Source organism: Lissotriton vulgaris, chromosome 10 (assembly GCF_964263255.1).
Source record: "Lissotriton vulgaris chromosome 10, aLisVul1.2, whole genome shotgun sequence".
Classification (NCBI taxonomy): Eukaryota; Metazoa; Chordata; class Amphibia; order Caudata; family Salamandridae; genus Lissotriton; species Lissotriton vulgaris.
Window position 1 is genome coordinate 1,009,926,764 of NC_141698.1, and position 18,200 is coordinate 1,009,944,963.

The 18,200-nt window shown below is 44.3% G+C and overlaps 1 protein-coding gene across 4 annotated transcripts in view; it reads left to right on the forward strand.

Annotated features, from left to right (window-relative positions):
• DNAJC13 (DnaJ heat shock protein family (Hsp40) member C13) overlaps positions 1-18,200 on the forward strand; it is a 1,694,551-nt gene that overhangs the window by 344,520 nt on the left and 1,331,831 nt on the right. For all 4 annotated transcript variants that reach the window (XR_015300721.1, XM_086942056.1, XM_086942057.1 and 1 more), the window contains exon 8: positions 57-152. Coding sequence is in view for 3 of the 4 variants with exons in the window: in XM_086942056.1 (XP_086798182.1) it covers positions 57-152 (96 nt within the window). In the remaining variant the exon portion in view is untranslated. The remainder of the gene's footprint in view (positions 1-56; positions 153-18,200) is intronic.

Sequence of the window (18,200 nt, forward strand, 5' to 3'; positions counted from 1 at the left end):
TGAAACGTTTGGCAAACTGGCATGATATGACTGACTTTGTATTCTTCTATTTGAAGGAGCCTGTAAAAAGACTTCTAGCACTTACAGAAACCTGCTTACTGGAGCGAGACCCCGCCACTTATAACATTGCGACACTCAAACCTTTAGGAGAGGTACGTGGAACCTTGTTTGTTAATGATACGATGGGGGCACATTTTCTTATTTTCATCTTTATCCTTTGACTAGAATCCCTCCGCCTAGTAATGCCTCCTCACTGCTGCATGCGATCAATTTGTGGGGAATTTGGTGGTGAGAGCCACATAGATGTATTGGGCCCTTATTTGCAAAGGCAACTGTTACTCAGTGGCTTACAAGGCCACCCCTTCTGATACCTCGTGCAACTAAAATTAGATGAAAATAAGATCGTGTGCTTTCGTACATTCCCAGAGTAGAGTGTTCAAATAAAGGTCTGACCATGTTCTTAATGCATTATTTAAAACCATGATTCTTCATATTCTTTTATTTGAAATAGTGTTGTGATGGTATCATCGAGCATAAAATAGTACAAAATGTTTTGTTTGTCATAGTTTCAGGCAGTGTATGAAGGATCTTCTGTAATAATGCTGACAGCTACCATAAGTAAACCTAGAAGAGATATTATTGACATTACAAGAATACTTATACCGAAAATCGACTAGATCGAACAAATACATTTTAAGTAACATTGAAAAATACATTAATACAAACTTTCTTAACTGTACCCTATATGCGGAATCCACAACCTAATATTTAAATGTTTCTTTATAATTCATCTAAAAAAGTGTATTTTAAAAAATAAGTCTTTCCTTTTTGTGGTATGTACCTACAATTATAATTTTACTTTTAATCTTTTTCTCTTCAGTTATCTGTAAACTTGTTTTTCTATTCAGTTTTCAATGCTACTGCTTAATCCTATAGAAAACCACAGCTTTGTTTTTCATTCCCCAACATACCTTCTATCAGCATCACTCACAAAACACTGTCACACAACACACGGTGCGTATTTAGCCATGCTTTCCCACTTTAGGCATGTGTCTCACATTCTGTGCCACTCTCTTGCCCAAGCACATGCAGAGAGAAATATTGACAGGCACCTACAAGAAGACACAGCACACCCCTCTTCACACAGAACAGAAGAACACATCACACGTACATTTACTCTCATCTGGGGTAACCTAAAGAACACTATGGATATCCAGGTACAGAAACATCAGCGTGCTCCCCAGATGTCTAATGTTTAATTCCTAGGAGATAGAGATGTGAAACCGCTAAATATGCATTGTACAGTCATAGCAAATCTAGGCCTCCCTTAGTCGCAAAATTTCTTCTTTACCTATTTGTACAGAGGCTGTCAAGCAGAATGCAAAACAAAGCAGCATACCATCCCTCATTATCACCATGGTTCATATACACCAGTCTGCATACAGTGGCGTAAATAAATGCTCACATTTTGGTCACAAAGGAAGCATTTCAGGTCTGCAAACCTCCCACCTGCATGTGATGCAAGACAGTAATATCTCAGACTTCCAGAGCACACCGACTTTCAAAACTCGGATACACAGAGAATACGCTTCTATAAATGATACACAAGTAAGCTAGACCATATGTCTCCTCTGAGTGCTCCAACTAAAGAGGTATCCTGGTAATAAAGTAATGACATTCTTACCATCTATTTGGCTACATTATGTATTTTAAGTGGGTGACCAAAAGCAGAGGTCCAAAATTCATAGATTTTCTTGATACCCACATAAGACAAATTCACATTAAATTATTCTAACTATAGCTCATTGAGATTGTAATTGGCAAACCTTAAAATCTGGCATGGATTCGACCAGCCTGTACCTACAGTATACAACGGCCCCTCGTGGCGGGATGCCTGGCTTTCACCTTGTGGATACCCTGCCGGGATATCTCGCAGGGGAATACCAGGACGGGTTCCCTAAGCAAGCGCCGGGAAACCCACTGCGGGTAGCTGTGCGCTATATAAGGTCAAATACATTTACATTTACATATTGGACTCATCATCTAAGCGCTGGCTGTAACTAACCAAACTCTAGGACGTGGTTGTATAAGATGAACTTTTTTGGTGGAGTTATAGGTTACTGAACGGTTATAAATACCATTCTCATTCAGTAGTAAGTATCTTCTCTCTCTAGCTACAAAATCCAAATGCCGAAATCCTCTGGGCATACAGAGCATTTACTCTCCTCATATATCCTAGCATCATGACTCTCACATCCGCCAAGCCAATATATAACTGTGCGCTAAAGGTAGTTGGAAAATGATCCTATAGGTCATACTGACTTTGCTCAACACCTGCCATTTTTATGTATTCCTTTTTCAAGTAGATTCTTCATAATCAAGTTAGCGACCAAAACTCATCCTCACCTGAGATTTTAGGACTGACCTATTTTTTTTAACCTTTTTTATATTTTTATTAGCATTTGTTTTTTACAGTTGTACATATGACCAGGTAACTTTTATTCATTACACAGTGCTGAACCAACAGGTTGTATCACCTTACAGAACCTTAATTTGTAGCCCATATGCTTCACTTAATTTATTGGAGCATAAATCTTTTCTCCGGCCTTTGATCCTAATTTCCTTACAACTCCTGGTTTTTCCCTTTTTCTTCTGGTAAGTTTGATAGCATCATGTACTCAGCGGAGTAACCTTAGTCTGTATGTCTAGTATTCATCTTATATTTGTTATAATATATAACTATTCCCTTTAACTGGGAAACAATAAAACTGTGTGTCATCCAGCGGCACCTCCAACATCTTCTGCTATCATTTGCAGGGGGTTAGGTTAGGGACCTATTGGGAGGGGAATCTGTTGTGTAATCTAACTTGTATCCTCATTATACTAGGCTCCATCATTCTATGTCCAACTATTGTTACACAAATGTGTCGCTGTCTTGCCCTGCTCCCGTGTCTATGCTTGTTTGCTCTACCTGTTGATCGCCATCCCTGGCATTCCAAGCCCTCCATATCTCCGTCCATAGGTGTGCTATAGGGCGTCTACGGAATTCCCTGGCTAGCTCTCTTTGCATGGCCCATTCTTCTGCCCTAGCCCAGCTTTCTCCATTCGTTTCCCAGAGTGTTGTTGCGGGGCCATTCAGTGTTTTCCAGGCCATGGCTACTTGTCTACATGCCAGGACTGGGGCTATGTCTGAATCTTGAACCCACTTTTTTAGCTTTCGGTCTGGGGAATAATCCCAGAAGACCTACTTCAACAGAGTGTGGGAGGTTCCGGGCTAAAGTCTCATTGACTTGGGTTAGTACGGTCTCCCAGAATTCTTGATGTTTCGTGCCCAAGGATCTGAGGAGACCTCAGGCTGAGATACCACTGATTGGTTCACCTTCTGCACCAATTATGCCTCCAGAACCCTCTTCATGCTCTGCCTTACTCCGAAGTCAACATCGAATCCTGCTGTAAAATCCACCCCAGTCACTGTGACATTGAGGTCCTCCGTGATGCTTCCTGCGTCAGTGGGCGACTCCGTCCCTAGCGTCCTACCCAACTCTGAGCCGAATCCATATTAGCATCAACTGAAGTCTCATCTCAATGCCATACCAATGTACCCAGTTTGAATTCTTTCTGATTCAGGAAGAACTATGCCTCTATCTTGAAGCCCCACCTTAGCGATCCACCAGCTTTTCCGTTGACTTTGACCAGATCCAAGCAGCCTTTGGGGAAGACAGTCGTGATGAGGGGTAGTTTTTCCTCAACATTATGAGAATTAAAATTTATATCTAGATTTACAATTCCCAGAAACTGGGTTGTATTCTCCCCCTGAAACACCAACTGAAGAAAGCGCCTTCCTCGCCAATGAAACGTGTGACGAAGGGGTTAGACTTGCAGTTGGCCACTATAGAAGTCACAATCAAGGTTGTAACAGAGGATAACCCTCATCAGAGCATTTGCTCCCGTTTAATGAGGCCGTAACTGACACCCGTATGTGCACCTGGTGTGATCAGTGTTCCTGCCCTCCAGTAAACCTGTAGCTGCCAAACACCAAAGATAGGTGCCAGATGACCTTGATTTTTTGACACAGCGCCCTACACCAAAGTGTTTGATGGTTTAAAGATCCACCAGCAGGGTAATACCTGTTCTTTCCCCATGACTGCTCCTGGCAGAGAGTTGATAGTCCGTAAGGCCTTTGGGAAGCTGATATTTTTCTAGGCCATACTTGTTACATAATGTTACAGGCTGTTAATATAGCTCATATGACTCAATCCCGAAGGAGTATCTCGGCAGAACGCAGGTAAGACAACATATCAAAAGAGCCAGATTTTCAAAAGAGTTTTAAAGCTCCCGAGGTCATCATATGATTGTATATGGTGGGGAAGACCATTCCAATGATGGGGGGCTAAGTAAGTGAAAAACCGACGGCCGAACCTTGTGGTATGAATATGGCAGATCCTTAGATCTAAGATTTCTGCTAGGCCTCGATTGGAAGTAGGCAGGTCCATTGCCTGCCAGATATTATGAGTGAGACAGAGAAGCTTAAGCAGGCTGCGTTTTCAGACCGTTAGCCAGTGTAGGGTTCTTAAGGTCGGAGCAGAAGAGAAGCCAGGGGGAGTTTGAGGACCAGATGCGCCACAGTGCTTTGAACTACTTGCAATTTAAAAAGAAGAGTCTCATTGGCAGCCATCAGAAGAACATTGCCATAAATCAGGTGACTCATAATTAAGGGTCGAATTTGAGTTCACCTAGACCTCCCCAGAAGCCACTGGAACATATTTTTGAGCATGCGCCTGGTACTGAAGCAGGTGCCACAGATGGACGTAACCTATTCTTTTATGGAAAGTTTGTCAGTCACCAGAAAGTCGAGTTTCTTTTACCTCTGTGGTGTCTCCTCCACCCCACCCCCACCCTCCCCCCACCAAGACCATTGTTCATGCAGGAATTAACTGCAGGTCGTTGTGATTCAAATCTCCTTTGTATGTGCAATCTTCAGATCTCTGATAGATATGAGGCTTTATCATCTTTAGAGCAAACAGATTAACCAGTGTTTTTCTGGACTGCTTTTAATGATCCAGAGATTTTCCACATCATGGACAATATTTATCTATTGCTATGGTGGGCTCTGTTGCTCTGTCAAGTTTAAATGTAGTATTATAGAATCTGGGGCTCTCTGGACTAAATTGCATATAATACTGGTTGGTTTCAATTAGTCAAGCAGTATGATGATATTAGTTTCCAGGTGATACAGGAAAAATATCCCTGATATATTAATGGTTATACCACCTTTTGCAGCCCAGCAATTCTATCACCTTCCGGAATGGCCACGGGTGATTTGATAAGTTTTGTTTCGGTCAAACTTGCTAGCCAAACTGTTCAGTAACTGCATTGTGCACCCTATTATCAAATATTGTTTTTTAAGCTCCATAAGTTGGAGTGATCTTCTACTGATAAACTATTATCATGATTATTTTTTGATTTTTCCATGATGAAAGATGTTGATGAATTGGAAGATCACTTACAGAATGTAGAGAGCAGGCAAAACAAAGAAATCCTGATAATGTGGGTAGTAGATTTTAATATCTGCATTTGCTACTCTAAAACCATAACAACCTGTGGTCTTCGGGATGATTTAAATGTACCGCTAACCCAATGTAGATATACTCCCTATGGAGATGCCTTGAATAAGTTAATTTTCGCAAACAAACTTGTCTTCGCGCAGAATTAGGCTAAGGTTTCCTGTAGCACAATTACAGATATGCTGTTTTTGTCAGACTTAGTACCTATTTTTCAGAAGTATAAGTTAGTATGCTGTATTAGTGACCACAACCGGGTACAGTGGACCAGAGCCTTAACTTTTATCTCGTTACCCAAAAATAAGTTAAGGCTAAGAAAGGATCCTTAAATTAGGCCTTTCTTTGACACTGTCTAATTATGTAAACTATGGGGCATCATGGAAGGCATGCAGATAGACAGGGCACTGGTTGATTTACTCTCTCCATAGTCAAACCTAAGCCAAGATCTGCTATAGTTTGGAGGACAATCTTTCGCATACGATTAATTGTACAGTAGGGGTACACCAAGGCTACATATTGGCCCCTTTCTTCTTCTATTATATCTTAATGGTTTAGAAGAGTTCTTGAGATGTAAATGTAAAGACTTGTCCAAGATAGCCTCCTGCCCTGTATCAATATTATTGTATGCGGACGATGTGGTGACATTGGGTAAAGACACATTTTACTAAGTCATTTATTTAAGCCGGGTCCGGTGGGTCACTGAAATAATGCGTCTACTGCAGGAGCCTGTGTTTGACCTCCTGGTCACAGGTTCAAATCCCAGCGGGTCCACTCAGCCTTTCATCCATCTGAGGTCGATAAAATGAGTACCATTGAGCTGGGTATCAACAAACATCTGTTATTCAGCGCCAAGATACCCGAGTGGTGAATGTGCGCTTTACAAATACACATGTTATGTTATGTTGTTATGTTATGTTATTTATAATGAAGTGTGGATCCAGGTTTTCTAAATCCTGAAAATTGTGCCTCTCTGGTTCAGAGATTATTAAAATCCAGAATTTTACATACTTGGGAATTCCGTTCGAATCTGCTTTTAACAGGAAGTTTTGGTTAAAAATGAGTCTTACAAAATCAGAGATCTGTTAACTCAATTTGTGGTTTTGCTAAAAATACTAGATCATAAACTGGTTAAAGAACTAGTCCATATTTTTAAAAGTAAGTGCTTATCCATTGGTACTTTTGGACCAGAAGTTTAGAGTTGTATGGAGTCTAGCTCTTTGCAGAAAGTGGAAAATAAATTCACATGTAGGATCTTTGCTGTCCCCCAGTAAGCACCTACAATCTTTTGTCATATTGAAGTGGGTCTCTGTTTCGTGGAAGATTACATTAAATTACAACCTTTGTTATTATGGCTGAGATTATGGAGGAAACATGAATCACATTTGTTTTAGAGCCATAAGGTCAGATTCCCATAGTTGCTTTATGTTACAAAAAAGTTTTCATGAATTTCGGACACCAGAACTCTTCTCAAAACCCATAGAATTCCTTACACTTGACTTCCTCTGCAGTCAAAGAACCGTTTTATACGAGATGTTTTTCTGTGCGTATCACAAATTTGTATACTAGGGATTCTGGCATAATCTCTCGGAATCGGACTATGAGCCTCATGCCAGCACTTTACCTTCAGCTTATTTCTGTTGAGTCATAACATAATGGGGTAACCCGCGAAAATGTCAATGGACCTGGGTAATGTTTGGTATAGAATACAAATGGTCCTAGACTAATTATTCTTACATATGAGTTATACTCTAACAATGAGTCGAAAACACAAGAGATGCAGTTGATTAGCATATAGTCATAAATGCATATACAGTTTACACAAAGATATACATATAAACACACTCTCAAAGAACACAATGGCACCTAATAAAATATCAACTGTTTTTATTTCTTTTTACTTTTTCCTTTTAAATAATCATAGCGTAAACAGATTGCTATACTTCAGTAGCAGAAAAGGAAAAGGTTGCTCCAAAGAGGAAAGGGGGTGTGATCATGTGTAAGATAGATAAACGGAAGGAAGGATCCAAAGAAACATCCAAAGGAGAACCAATTATACGCTTTATATAACATGCATAAACTGGCTGTAGATTACAATGCGACCAGTTTCTCATTAGAGCCTGCCCCTAGTAAGTGGTTTTGATAATTGTTTTATAGTAAGATGCACAGAGAAACATCTGTGAGTTGGGCAGGGTTGGGGTGGTACCGAGTGCAGGCCCACTGGGGAAAAAGAGGACGTTTCGACACTAGCGCATGGAGGGTAATTTACATCCTCCGTTACAGATCTTCCTCAGGACAAAGTGTCCTAGGGGGAGACAACCTGAAAGGTATAAGGATGCCATCAGAAGGGTGCCACATAGATTAAATAGTTGTGTGGAAAGCAGAACGGAATAAAAGCAAGTACTGACCTATGTATAGGTAGTAGTAGGGATGGTTCTGGTTTCTGCCCCCAATTGGTGGGTAGTCTGTAGGGAGAAGTGCGCAACATGAGTCTGTGGTCCCTATAACAGGTGAACTACGTAAACATAAGATGGGAATCTGACTTACCCGCATTGTAGTTGCGGTGTAATACGCGCTGTGGTTCAGTAGGCGCTGTCAAGTCAGTTAAAAAATGCTCACTTGGGTGAATAGATCGCCCAGTTCAATCTGAAGTACTTTAAGATAGAGGGGAATCTCGATAAGTATTGGCCCCGTCAAGCTTGAGCACAAGACTACCCTCCCATGACTATAAATACCTTAGTTTTCCTTTCAACTGCCCCCTCTGCCGTCCGTGACTCGCTCCGAGAGACAATACAACCGGAATGCATCTATGCAGCTATTTAACGGATTATAGGCACTGGGAGGCGCGTGTACGTTGCCTTGCAACACGCTGCAGCTGGCATGCTTGTAGCGGCAATTGAAAACACTCGGGCTAGTTGAGTTGCTGAAATCATATGTCACTGCAGCAGTTGTGATATTACAGTCATTCTGAACAGTTACGAAACATTGTGGCATCCGTAATTCATTTGGAATTAGCACAAAGACAATATGTAAACATACAGTAAAATGACTTAATATGAATATGCGCAAGCAGATTCGTGTGTTACATACAGTAGACCAAGCATACTGCTCTTTACAGTGATATTGACAATGTTGCATACAATGAATTGGAAATTCTAAGTGCATATGTTCGTTGTAACATAGTTGTAAATATGTTGTAATACGACGCAATCACAATCAATACAGAGACTATGCGCGGGCAGATTCGTACATGGTACACTTTATAGTGATATTTACATTGATCGTGAAAACATGGCGCAGAGTCACTAAAATAAATTCTGTGTGAAGTGGAAACGTGGCACACTGACAATTAAAAAACCTGTGTGCCTATGTACATGGTATGGTTAACTAGCCTGGATATTGCAACAAATCATAGATTGTGTGCATTAGTACTGGAATGAAAGTTACCAAGTGTGGTTACTAACCATAGTAAGATAGTCACAGATTGTGTGCATAGGTACAAGAGTGATAGTCTAAAGGAGCTAAATGATGTAGCTAGCCATTGTTTAATGTTGCAATTTGTTTGGTGATTTCCTCATATTCATTTAAGCCTTTTGTCACAATATCAAAGATATGTATCCATTTACACTCACGGATACGCAAGACGTTGGCAAAATTCCCACCCCTTGAGTTGATCCATACCTTTTTAATCACCCACCACCTTAAACTCTCAGCTGGGTGTTTGAATGTATTGAAATCTTCGACAAGGGGTGCTTCCTGTACATTGCAACGTCTTCTGCTACAATGCTGCAGAATACAGGGTTTCACTTTTTAGGTCTCGCCCTGCGATTGCAGATCGAAGGCCTGCTGTCGCAGAGCGAGACTATTGTTATCATTCCGGTTTTCAGGGACTCAAGGGGAGAGGACAACAGACTGTCACGCGCACGCAGCAGCAGCCTGCCGGGATCAGGTCGCGCGCGTCAACACGCGCTCCGATTCCGGCAGGCTGTTCACAACACATATACAGACACACACCCCCCCCCCCTGCGCATACACACACTCACAGAACCCCCCCTGCCCCCGCCGCCATGCATGCATACACACACAGAACCCCCGGCGCTTACACACACACACATCCCCTACCTCGTCTCGGCATGTCTTCGAGCTCCCTTGCCCCCGCTCCTCTGGTGCGCGCGCACCACTGGTTTCGATTCCCGCGTCGGCTCCTCTGTGCACCACAGGTTTCTATTCCGTGCTTGTTTTTATTTTCATTCGTGTCCGCCAATGCTTGTCCTCATTAGCAGTTCATTTGCCTTTGATGCCTCGGTTTTCCTGCATCAATTCGACCCCAAAAGGAAAGCTGGTCGTTAACTGCTAGAGAGTCCGACTTTGAAGCTGGGGACCCGGGTTCGAGTCTCGGCGTTCGCTCAAAAATTCTCTGATTCTGTGCAAATCCCTTAAGCTCCGCTTTCCTAAAAAACAATCCGTATGCAATTGGTGTTCTTGAAAAGCTCTCCGATATCTTCTGGTCGAGTTCGCGCTATTAAAATTGAAGGGAAAAAAAAAGCTGGTCTCCACGCACTTCCGGTGTCGCCGGAACCGAGAGCTGGTTGAAAAGCATGACTGTTACGCACTTCTGGTTGCACCGGAAGTTACCTTACCTGCAAAGCCTCCCTGTCTGGTCTACGCTGCGAACTGCGAGAGAGGGAGATGGTGGAGAGACATTGTGGTCATTTAAAGTGAGGGTATGGCGTTTCTTGTCTATCATTAATTCGTCATCGAACATTTTTAAAGAGGCCTCCTCCCGCTCTTGCATCTCTTTGGTCGACTTATTAATTTGTGTGCACCCTTACCGCCCAGCTCCGTGTACCACCTCTCGGAGCTGTTTAATGTTTCCAGCGGTTCTCCCTTCTCCTGCTCCTTTATGCACTCTGTAGTCTTAACTGGGTGGTAAACTCGTCCCTGGGGGGTCCGCCGGCTCTCCAGTGCCAGATCTACAGCTTGTGTTCACACCGAAATCGCATCGCGGGCCCGGCGACTTCCTCTCCTTCACATTCACAACCCGCTGACTTCCGCCAATCTCCAGATCGAAGATCATGTCGTCCCTCTGGATCCAGTACAATCCATGAGTTTGTGCTTGGAAAAAGAGCAGACTGCTTGCGCGCACATGCACGCGCTCGGCCGATGCTTGGTTTCCGACTTACAGTTTTCCAGGGAGCAGGAATAGTCAAGTGAACTTAGCCTGCGGGAGTGGGCAGTTATTCAAACAGTGCCAAATCTCGAGCAGTGCCTGGGCTGGCTTTTGAGCCCTCGAGAGGGATCACTTTTAGCGAGATTCCAACTAGGAACCATACGATCTTTACTCTGCTTTCCTTTGGGCCAATACAAAACTGACTCAGTTTTAGTCTGTCCCTGTGATGAGCCTGTGGTGCAAACTCTTGCGATTTTATTTTGTTGTAAATATGATCAGCAGTGTACTCGTAAGTATTTAAAACCAATGTTAAATATGTATGGACTTAGTCAATGCAAGCCAGCATTGTTCTTTCTACGAACGTATCATTGCCTAATTTTCAGGTTTGCTTTAGCGTCTGCAGTTTTCTTGAAAATCATCAATTTTTAAACAGAAAATGTCATCTGTATGAGTGAATATTACTATCCACGTTTTCATATTTGTGATGGATTAGGTACAACTTGTTCTGCTTTTCTTTATTTTTTAATAATCGAATAACGTTTTTGATGATGCTGATTTTTACCTTAGTAAAAGGAAATTAAATCGAATTACAAAGCAAACCTGCATCAAATATCTCAACCGTAAGTAGAAACCAGCCCACATTAAGGAAGATAGGTGGCTCTCATCCTCGGAAGAGTTGAAAAAACAGCTAAGGAAGAAATATAATACCAACATCCATGGAGTTCAGTTTCATACAGAAAGCCGCACACCTCCAGCAACGCGAAACAGGTTATGTAAAGGCTAAACAAAGACTACCTTCAAGGAGAGCCTGAATATATTTCAAAGATGACGGGTTGAGCTGTACAAGAGCGCATCCTATTGGGCATTGCGTTTCACACAAATGACGTGGCAGGTGAACAGGTGGAACTTTGGGTGACCTTGACGCTGGAAGAGCAAAGCTTGTGTCTGAGCTTTCATGAGAGGACAGGCATATTAAGTTATGTGTTTGCTAGCTAAAAAATACGCACACCGACCAAACACACGACTGCAGCATTACAAAAAAATATATATAGAAATTGAAAAAAGGAAGACAAAAAAATCTGTCCGCAAAACAAATTACGTTACTCATGTGGTAACCGCTCTCATGGTTGGATCCCTTCACTTCCATGCCACAAAATGAAACTTCGTATTTCACGTTGTCCTTTGTGGTCTTTACAGTTCAATGGATACAGTGCCAGGCTTGAGCACAGATTTTAGAAACTGTTCTCGTCACCCAGCTATGGCTCGGGATCACTGACCCTAGAAACAAACCTAACAAAGAATACGATACAAAAACAGAACTTGGGACAAAGGAAAAACTGACAGACCACCAACCCTTGCAGAGTTTCACTGGCATGCAGAAGCATCAATAGGGGGTCGCCAGCCAAGACCCAAAGACGCTTTAAAAAGGAAGATGCCCAACTCGAAGGCATGTCTATATTGTGTGTGGGGAAGGGGGGCGGGCACGTTAAAAAAATCATACTTCACTACCTATATACTGTCAGTGAAGTGAGTTTCATAGTTTGTCTCATGACCACTCACAGCCCTTTAAGTTTGCCTGGAAGAAACAGGTCTCAAGCAAGTCCTTCTTTGGCGAAAAGCAATCACACAGTCATTCTTGCAAATAAATAAAGGGCGGACGAGCAGGTCTGAGGTCTAGGGCTCAAGCTTCTGCAGCCACTAAATAACACCAAGAAAGCAGGGTCTGATAACTGGCTGCACCAACCACTACAACACAGTAGGAAGTAAGTTAGAAGGGGCTATCAGAGGAACTTTACTGGGGCAATAGGGACAACAGGTTAGGTGCCCTCTCACCAAGCACTGGAAACGGGAGAAGGCATAGCATTGCTTGAGGTGCAAGGTTTAACACAGAAGAGGATGGGAAACAGCAGTGCCCAGACATGGTCAAGAAGTGTTGCGTGGCCGAGGAAAGCAACTAAAGTTGAGTTTTACAGATCAGAACTTGAGGCCAACAAGTCATAAGTGCCCTTGCGTGCAGCCGAGTAGTTCTACGGAATTACCGGTCAGAGGAGTTGAGCACTCCATAATTATGCATAGCATGTCAGCCGGTATGTCTGCTTTGAGCTTAAAACATGTTTAATGGTGAAAAGAAATGGGCTACATCTGTAGATGCTATTTAAGTCCTGCATTGATGTCTGTGGCCCACAGTCAGTAGCAGGAGCACAAGCACAGCAGAAGAGCAATATGCATTGGCATAGCCAATAGGTCTTGACTTTGGGACCTTATAAGTATTTAGTTATGCAGCACAATATCCGTGGTGCAACAACATTAACTGTTGCATGGGTAAACACTTGCAAGGTCCCAAAGGCGAGACCTATTGGCTATGCCAATGCTTGTTGTATAGTCTGGCCAATGTACATGATGTCGCATGGACAGACTATGGTATAAATAAGTCCCATGGAGTTGCAGTTGGTGTGTTCTTGTAGTGTGTGTGTGTGTATAGTTGTTGTAGGTGTACTGCTTGATTTCCCTAATCAAAGGGCACGCTTTACATTGACCGCATTTGTAATGTCCCTTGATCGGTGTAACGTTCCATAGTGTCTGTTGGTTGTCCCTGGGTTTTGCAGGTAGAAGTGATTAAACCACATAATCCCTAACATTTCTACCTTTCTTGAAGGCATGCATGGGGGGGTTCCATGATTCCCATTTCATCAGCCACTAGGTGCCAGTGATGATTCACGATTTCCTTCACCTGATTACTTCTTGTGCAGAATGTGGTTGCACACACTAGGCGTTCCTGTATGGAGTTACCAACCTTACCAAGATAGGGAAGGAGTGAGATGCGCCAGTAATGCGCAGGTTCGTTGGGCTCAACATTAGCTTTCTCTAGAATGGGGTAACTGAAGCAGATTTCCAGTCCAACAACAATTTCAAACATCTATGATGGAAGGCGTAAGTTGGACCAACAAAGAGGAAACTGTGTGTAGGGCAAGATGAACCAGAAGGCGTACAGTTATGATTAGGTGAGTCATCAGGTTTCTATGTTGTAGTAAGAAAATTCTGATCTAATTTGACCCTCCAAGTGATTGGCAAGTGAGTCACAGGCTGCGAGCTTGGTGAATTTATTAAGTACCTTAAATAGTTATTTCACCAAATTACCAGCACGCTCGATGCTATTACTAGTGTAAAGTATGTGTGCTGTCTTTTTCCTCTGGCCAGTCAATGCCAAATGCTTGCTGGAAATATTTAGCTAAAATTCAGGGGACATGGTTGATGAGATCTTGCAAGCAGACTCAGAAATTTCAGGCTAATTTGCCTCAGACCATCCAGAATGGTCAGGACACTGCAAAGTATATTATCTGCTCTGGTTTTGACACTACTGACTGCGTATGCAGAGCAGGTGGGGCTAGCATGGTGCAGCAGCGTCACGCTTAGATGCAATTCAAGGGCTTCTCCGGAGACATACAACCTTCCTTGAGCATGCCTTTTAATTGGTATAGTCTGTTTGGTGATAAGGTCAATTCAGCTTTAGATGCTTTAAAAAAAAGCCAGGCTTCTGGGCCTCTTGGCACTGTGCATAGACTATGCCTGGTGACATATGCAAGCTCTGTAGTCCGCCCACCACCAACAAACCTATTCCATTCAGGTTTCAAAGGCAACTGTGAAAACCTGCAGTGGTAGCTGAACCTCAGTTAGACCAAATCCCTTTCTCAGCCCCAGAGCGGACTGTGGTGAGAGAATACATAACTGCTGGAATGGGAAGGTCACATGGAAGAGGTGCAGATCAGAGGACTGTGGTTTCTGGCAAAGACCCATCTCCAGATCAACCTGTTGGAGTTGCGGGCCACTTGCTTGGTGGCAAGGCCTTTCTACCATTCGTCAAAGACAAGCCGGTTCAGATTTTCGCAGATAACACTACCACCTTATGGTACTGCAACATGCAGGTCGAGTTGGGGTGCCAGGAGGTGTTTTGCCTCTGGAGCTGGTTGGAGTGGTAGGGCAATTTGCTGGTTGTGAACCACCTGGCGGGATCTTTGAATGCCAGGGCAGACCAACTCAGCAGGTGGTGCCGGGTGGATCACAATTGGCAGTTATACTCTAAGGTGTGATACAGGGTTTCTTCCAGCAATGAGGAGAACCCGGATTAGAACTTTTGACCCCTCAAAGAATGTTTAACATCAAAGCTTTTATTCTCTGGATTTTCTAAGAAGGCTGTCTCTCGGATACACATTCTGAATACATTGAAGCACTTGACTCCTGTCCGTCTTCCCACCGATACCTCTCTTGTCCCAAGTTCTGAAGAAGATTAGGAACTGCTGGGTCCAATTCATCCTAGTGGCTCTGGATTGAGTAAGGAGAGTATGGTACCTAGAACTTCTGGGCATCAGCATCTGTCCTCTGGTCAGGCTACTGTTTCAGAGGACGTTCTGTCGCAGCAGCAGCGCAGAACCCTGCACCTGAACCTGCCCAATTTTCACCTCCATGTGTGAAGATTGAGTGGCAGGAGTTGACTGCCTTAGATCTTCCTGCTGTTGTGGATGTAATTCTGGCTGCAAGATAATCCTCTGCTAAGTCTGCCTACTCTAGGCAATGGGTTAAGTTTAACTAATCTGGTTAATTGAACGCCAAACTGTAGGATATCCTAGTGTTCAGCAAGACCTTGTAGTGGGCACTGTTAAAGGTTATTTGTTGCTCATTTTGGTCTTTTTAAGTTTACTGGACCAATGTCCTTGTTCCAATTATCTACTGTGGTTAGATTTTTGGTAGGTTTGACTTAGTATTTCTATCAAAACCCTTTGTGATTCCACTTTGGGATCTTAATTTTGTTCTCACTTTTTTCACTTATACACGATTTGAACCAATGCACAGCTGTCCATTATGTCTCCTGACTTTAAAGACTGTTTCTGGATACCTTGGCTCGTCGCATGATTAATCTGAAAGAAACACGTAAGTGATAGATTCCTTACCTTAGAATTACCCCAAGGCGTCAGACTGGATTCGGAAAATTTTCGTCAGCAGTACCCCTGAGCGTCGGTAGGCTCAGCTGGCGTCATAGGTGCCGAGATGACGTCGCCGGAGCTACTTGGACGCGCCCACGCGCGCTGACGTCAGTTCTTTCTTTTTCTGCGCCAGCAAGCGCAGATCCGGAGAGGGCGGTACCCCCAGTCAATTTTTGACTGAGTTTTTTGGGACTTTTGTCTTTTTTTTTTTTTTTTTTTTAGTCTTTGACTCCTGGTGTGTAGGGATGCCCGGTTTTAAATTTTGCACGGCTTGTCCCCGCGCGATGTCTGTGACCGACCCACACCTGGAGTGTCTCTTCTGCCTGGGGCACTACCACGACTCCGAGTCGTGCCCCGAATGCCGGGGCCTGGCTCTGAAAACTTTGCGGGAGCGGTCCTGGTAGTTGCTGGAGGCCCGGGGGTTGACGCCACGCCGTTCTAGTTCCCGGTCCCGTGGAAGGTCGAGGGACCGGTCGCGGAGCCGCCATCACCATTGTTCGACAAAGTCTTCGCACTCGGAGTCAGGTAAGGCGAAGCACAAGAAGTTGGAGAAGCGCCATCGTTCTTCATCTAGCCTGTCGCGCGACACGGCTGAGGGTGCGGTGGTGCCACCGGCGGAGGCTACACAGTTGCCGATGCCTATCGCCCTTTCCGGGTACATCGGCGACTCCGGCCCAGCTGCAGGAGTTCCGGTCAGCCATGGCACCGGGGGTTTGGCCCGTTGGCATGCCTTGGGGCTCCGCTTGTCTGACTGGGGGTCCTCGCTCTTCTACATCATTGGCCCCATTTTTGATAAAGATAAAGGTACTCTTAAAAAGTTACCCTTTCCCTGCTTAGAGGCTCTGGAAGCCCACATGCATTCACACTCCCATTTCTGCCAGATAGTAATTAGGATTTGAATAGGTATGAATGTGTGTGAAACGACTTCCTAGAGCAAGCAATAGGGTAATCCGAATTGGTAGAGACAGCTACTCTGAACATGACAGAATATGCATGGTGGGGCTATGAACATCCTTGACATTTGTTTCAAATCCTGCTTGAATGTCCAATCCTGCTTGACAGGTCTACTGGGGTTTTACATATAACACTTGTCGTGCACTTCAAATGGGGAGACAGGATGCCAAGAATAGTTATTGTGTATCCACTGTCTGGTTGCTGGAAAATACTGCTTTGTTATACAAAACATTTGGTTTGTCTCTAGGTTTATTTGGGGTACAGGGACTGCCCCAAACTGAATTTGTTGAATGTGGGAGGACACTAGGCTTACAATAGTACACTCCCAACACAAACACCCAGACCTTGGAGCCCACGTTTAGTCTGGCAGAAGGATTCAGCCATCTTATAAAGGCCCAAAGTGGGGAGGGTTAGCCCCAGGACCTTTTACCCCATTGGTTAGTGCATGCCCAGCAGTCATTCCCACCGACTAATACGTGCCAGGTATAGATGTAGCACATGTCGGCACCCTCTTCAGAACACTTCTGGACATGAGGAAGATCATAAGAGTACTAAACCTGCTTTATGTTACCTGAGAAGAGCTCTGTAAGTACTGGACCTGCTCTTTGTTTGTACCAAGGACAAAGGAGTGGGCTCCAAGGCTCATAAGGCTAACCTCCTGTTAAAGCTACAGGGATACAACACATAAAAAGAGTCCTTTTCCTGCCACTGCTCAGCTTACCAGTTGCAACTGGACCTGGCCTGGACCCTGCTGTATGGCCTTTGGTAATAGATTCCTTACCTTAGAATATCCCCAGGCGTCGCACAGGATCCGTAAAGCTTTGCTAGCAGTACCTCTGTACGGCAGTAGATGGCATTGTGCGCCTCCGCGTCCGTCCCTGGCATCGTATGCGCCGAGATGACGTCACGGAGACTACTTGGGCACCACCTATGCGCGGTGACGTCCGTTCTTTCTTTTTCCGCGCCAGTAAGCGCAGATCCGGTTAGAGCATGTACCTTAGTCACTTTTTGACTACCTTTTTTGGAACTTTTGTCTCTTGTGGTTCTTCTCTGGTGCACATAGGGATGCCTGGGTTGAAGTCCTGTGGGGCCTGCTGTCGCAATAGGTCAGTGGCGGACCCCATTACGTTTGTCTCTACTGCCTGGAGTGCGACAACGACTCCCGGTCCTGTTTGGACTGTCGGGCCATGGCCCCGAAGGCCTTGAGGGAGCGATGCCGGAAGTTGCTTGAGGTTCGGCACTCGTCCCAGCGCCGCTCCCGTTCCAGGGGCTGTTCTAGGGAACGCACGTGGGGCCTCCATCATCGCTCCTCAGGCTCCAAGTCTTCACCCTCGGATTCGGGTAAGAGATGACACAAAAAGAAGTCGAAGAAGCATTGTTGCTCTTTGACGTTCCTCCGTTGGTCCCCGGATATGTATGAGGAGAACAGGGGTTCTGCCCCAGCGGCTCCTTCGGAGCCTGGGAGTTCCGTGGCCTTACCCGCCTTACCCGGGTCCGTCTGCGACTCCTGCACAGGTGCAAGAGTTTCTTGCTGCCATG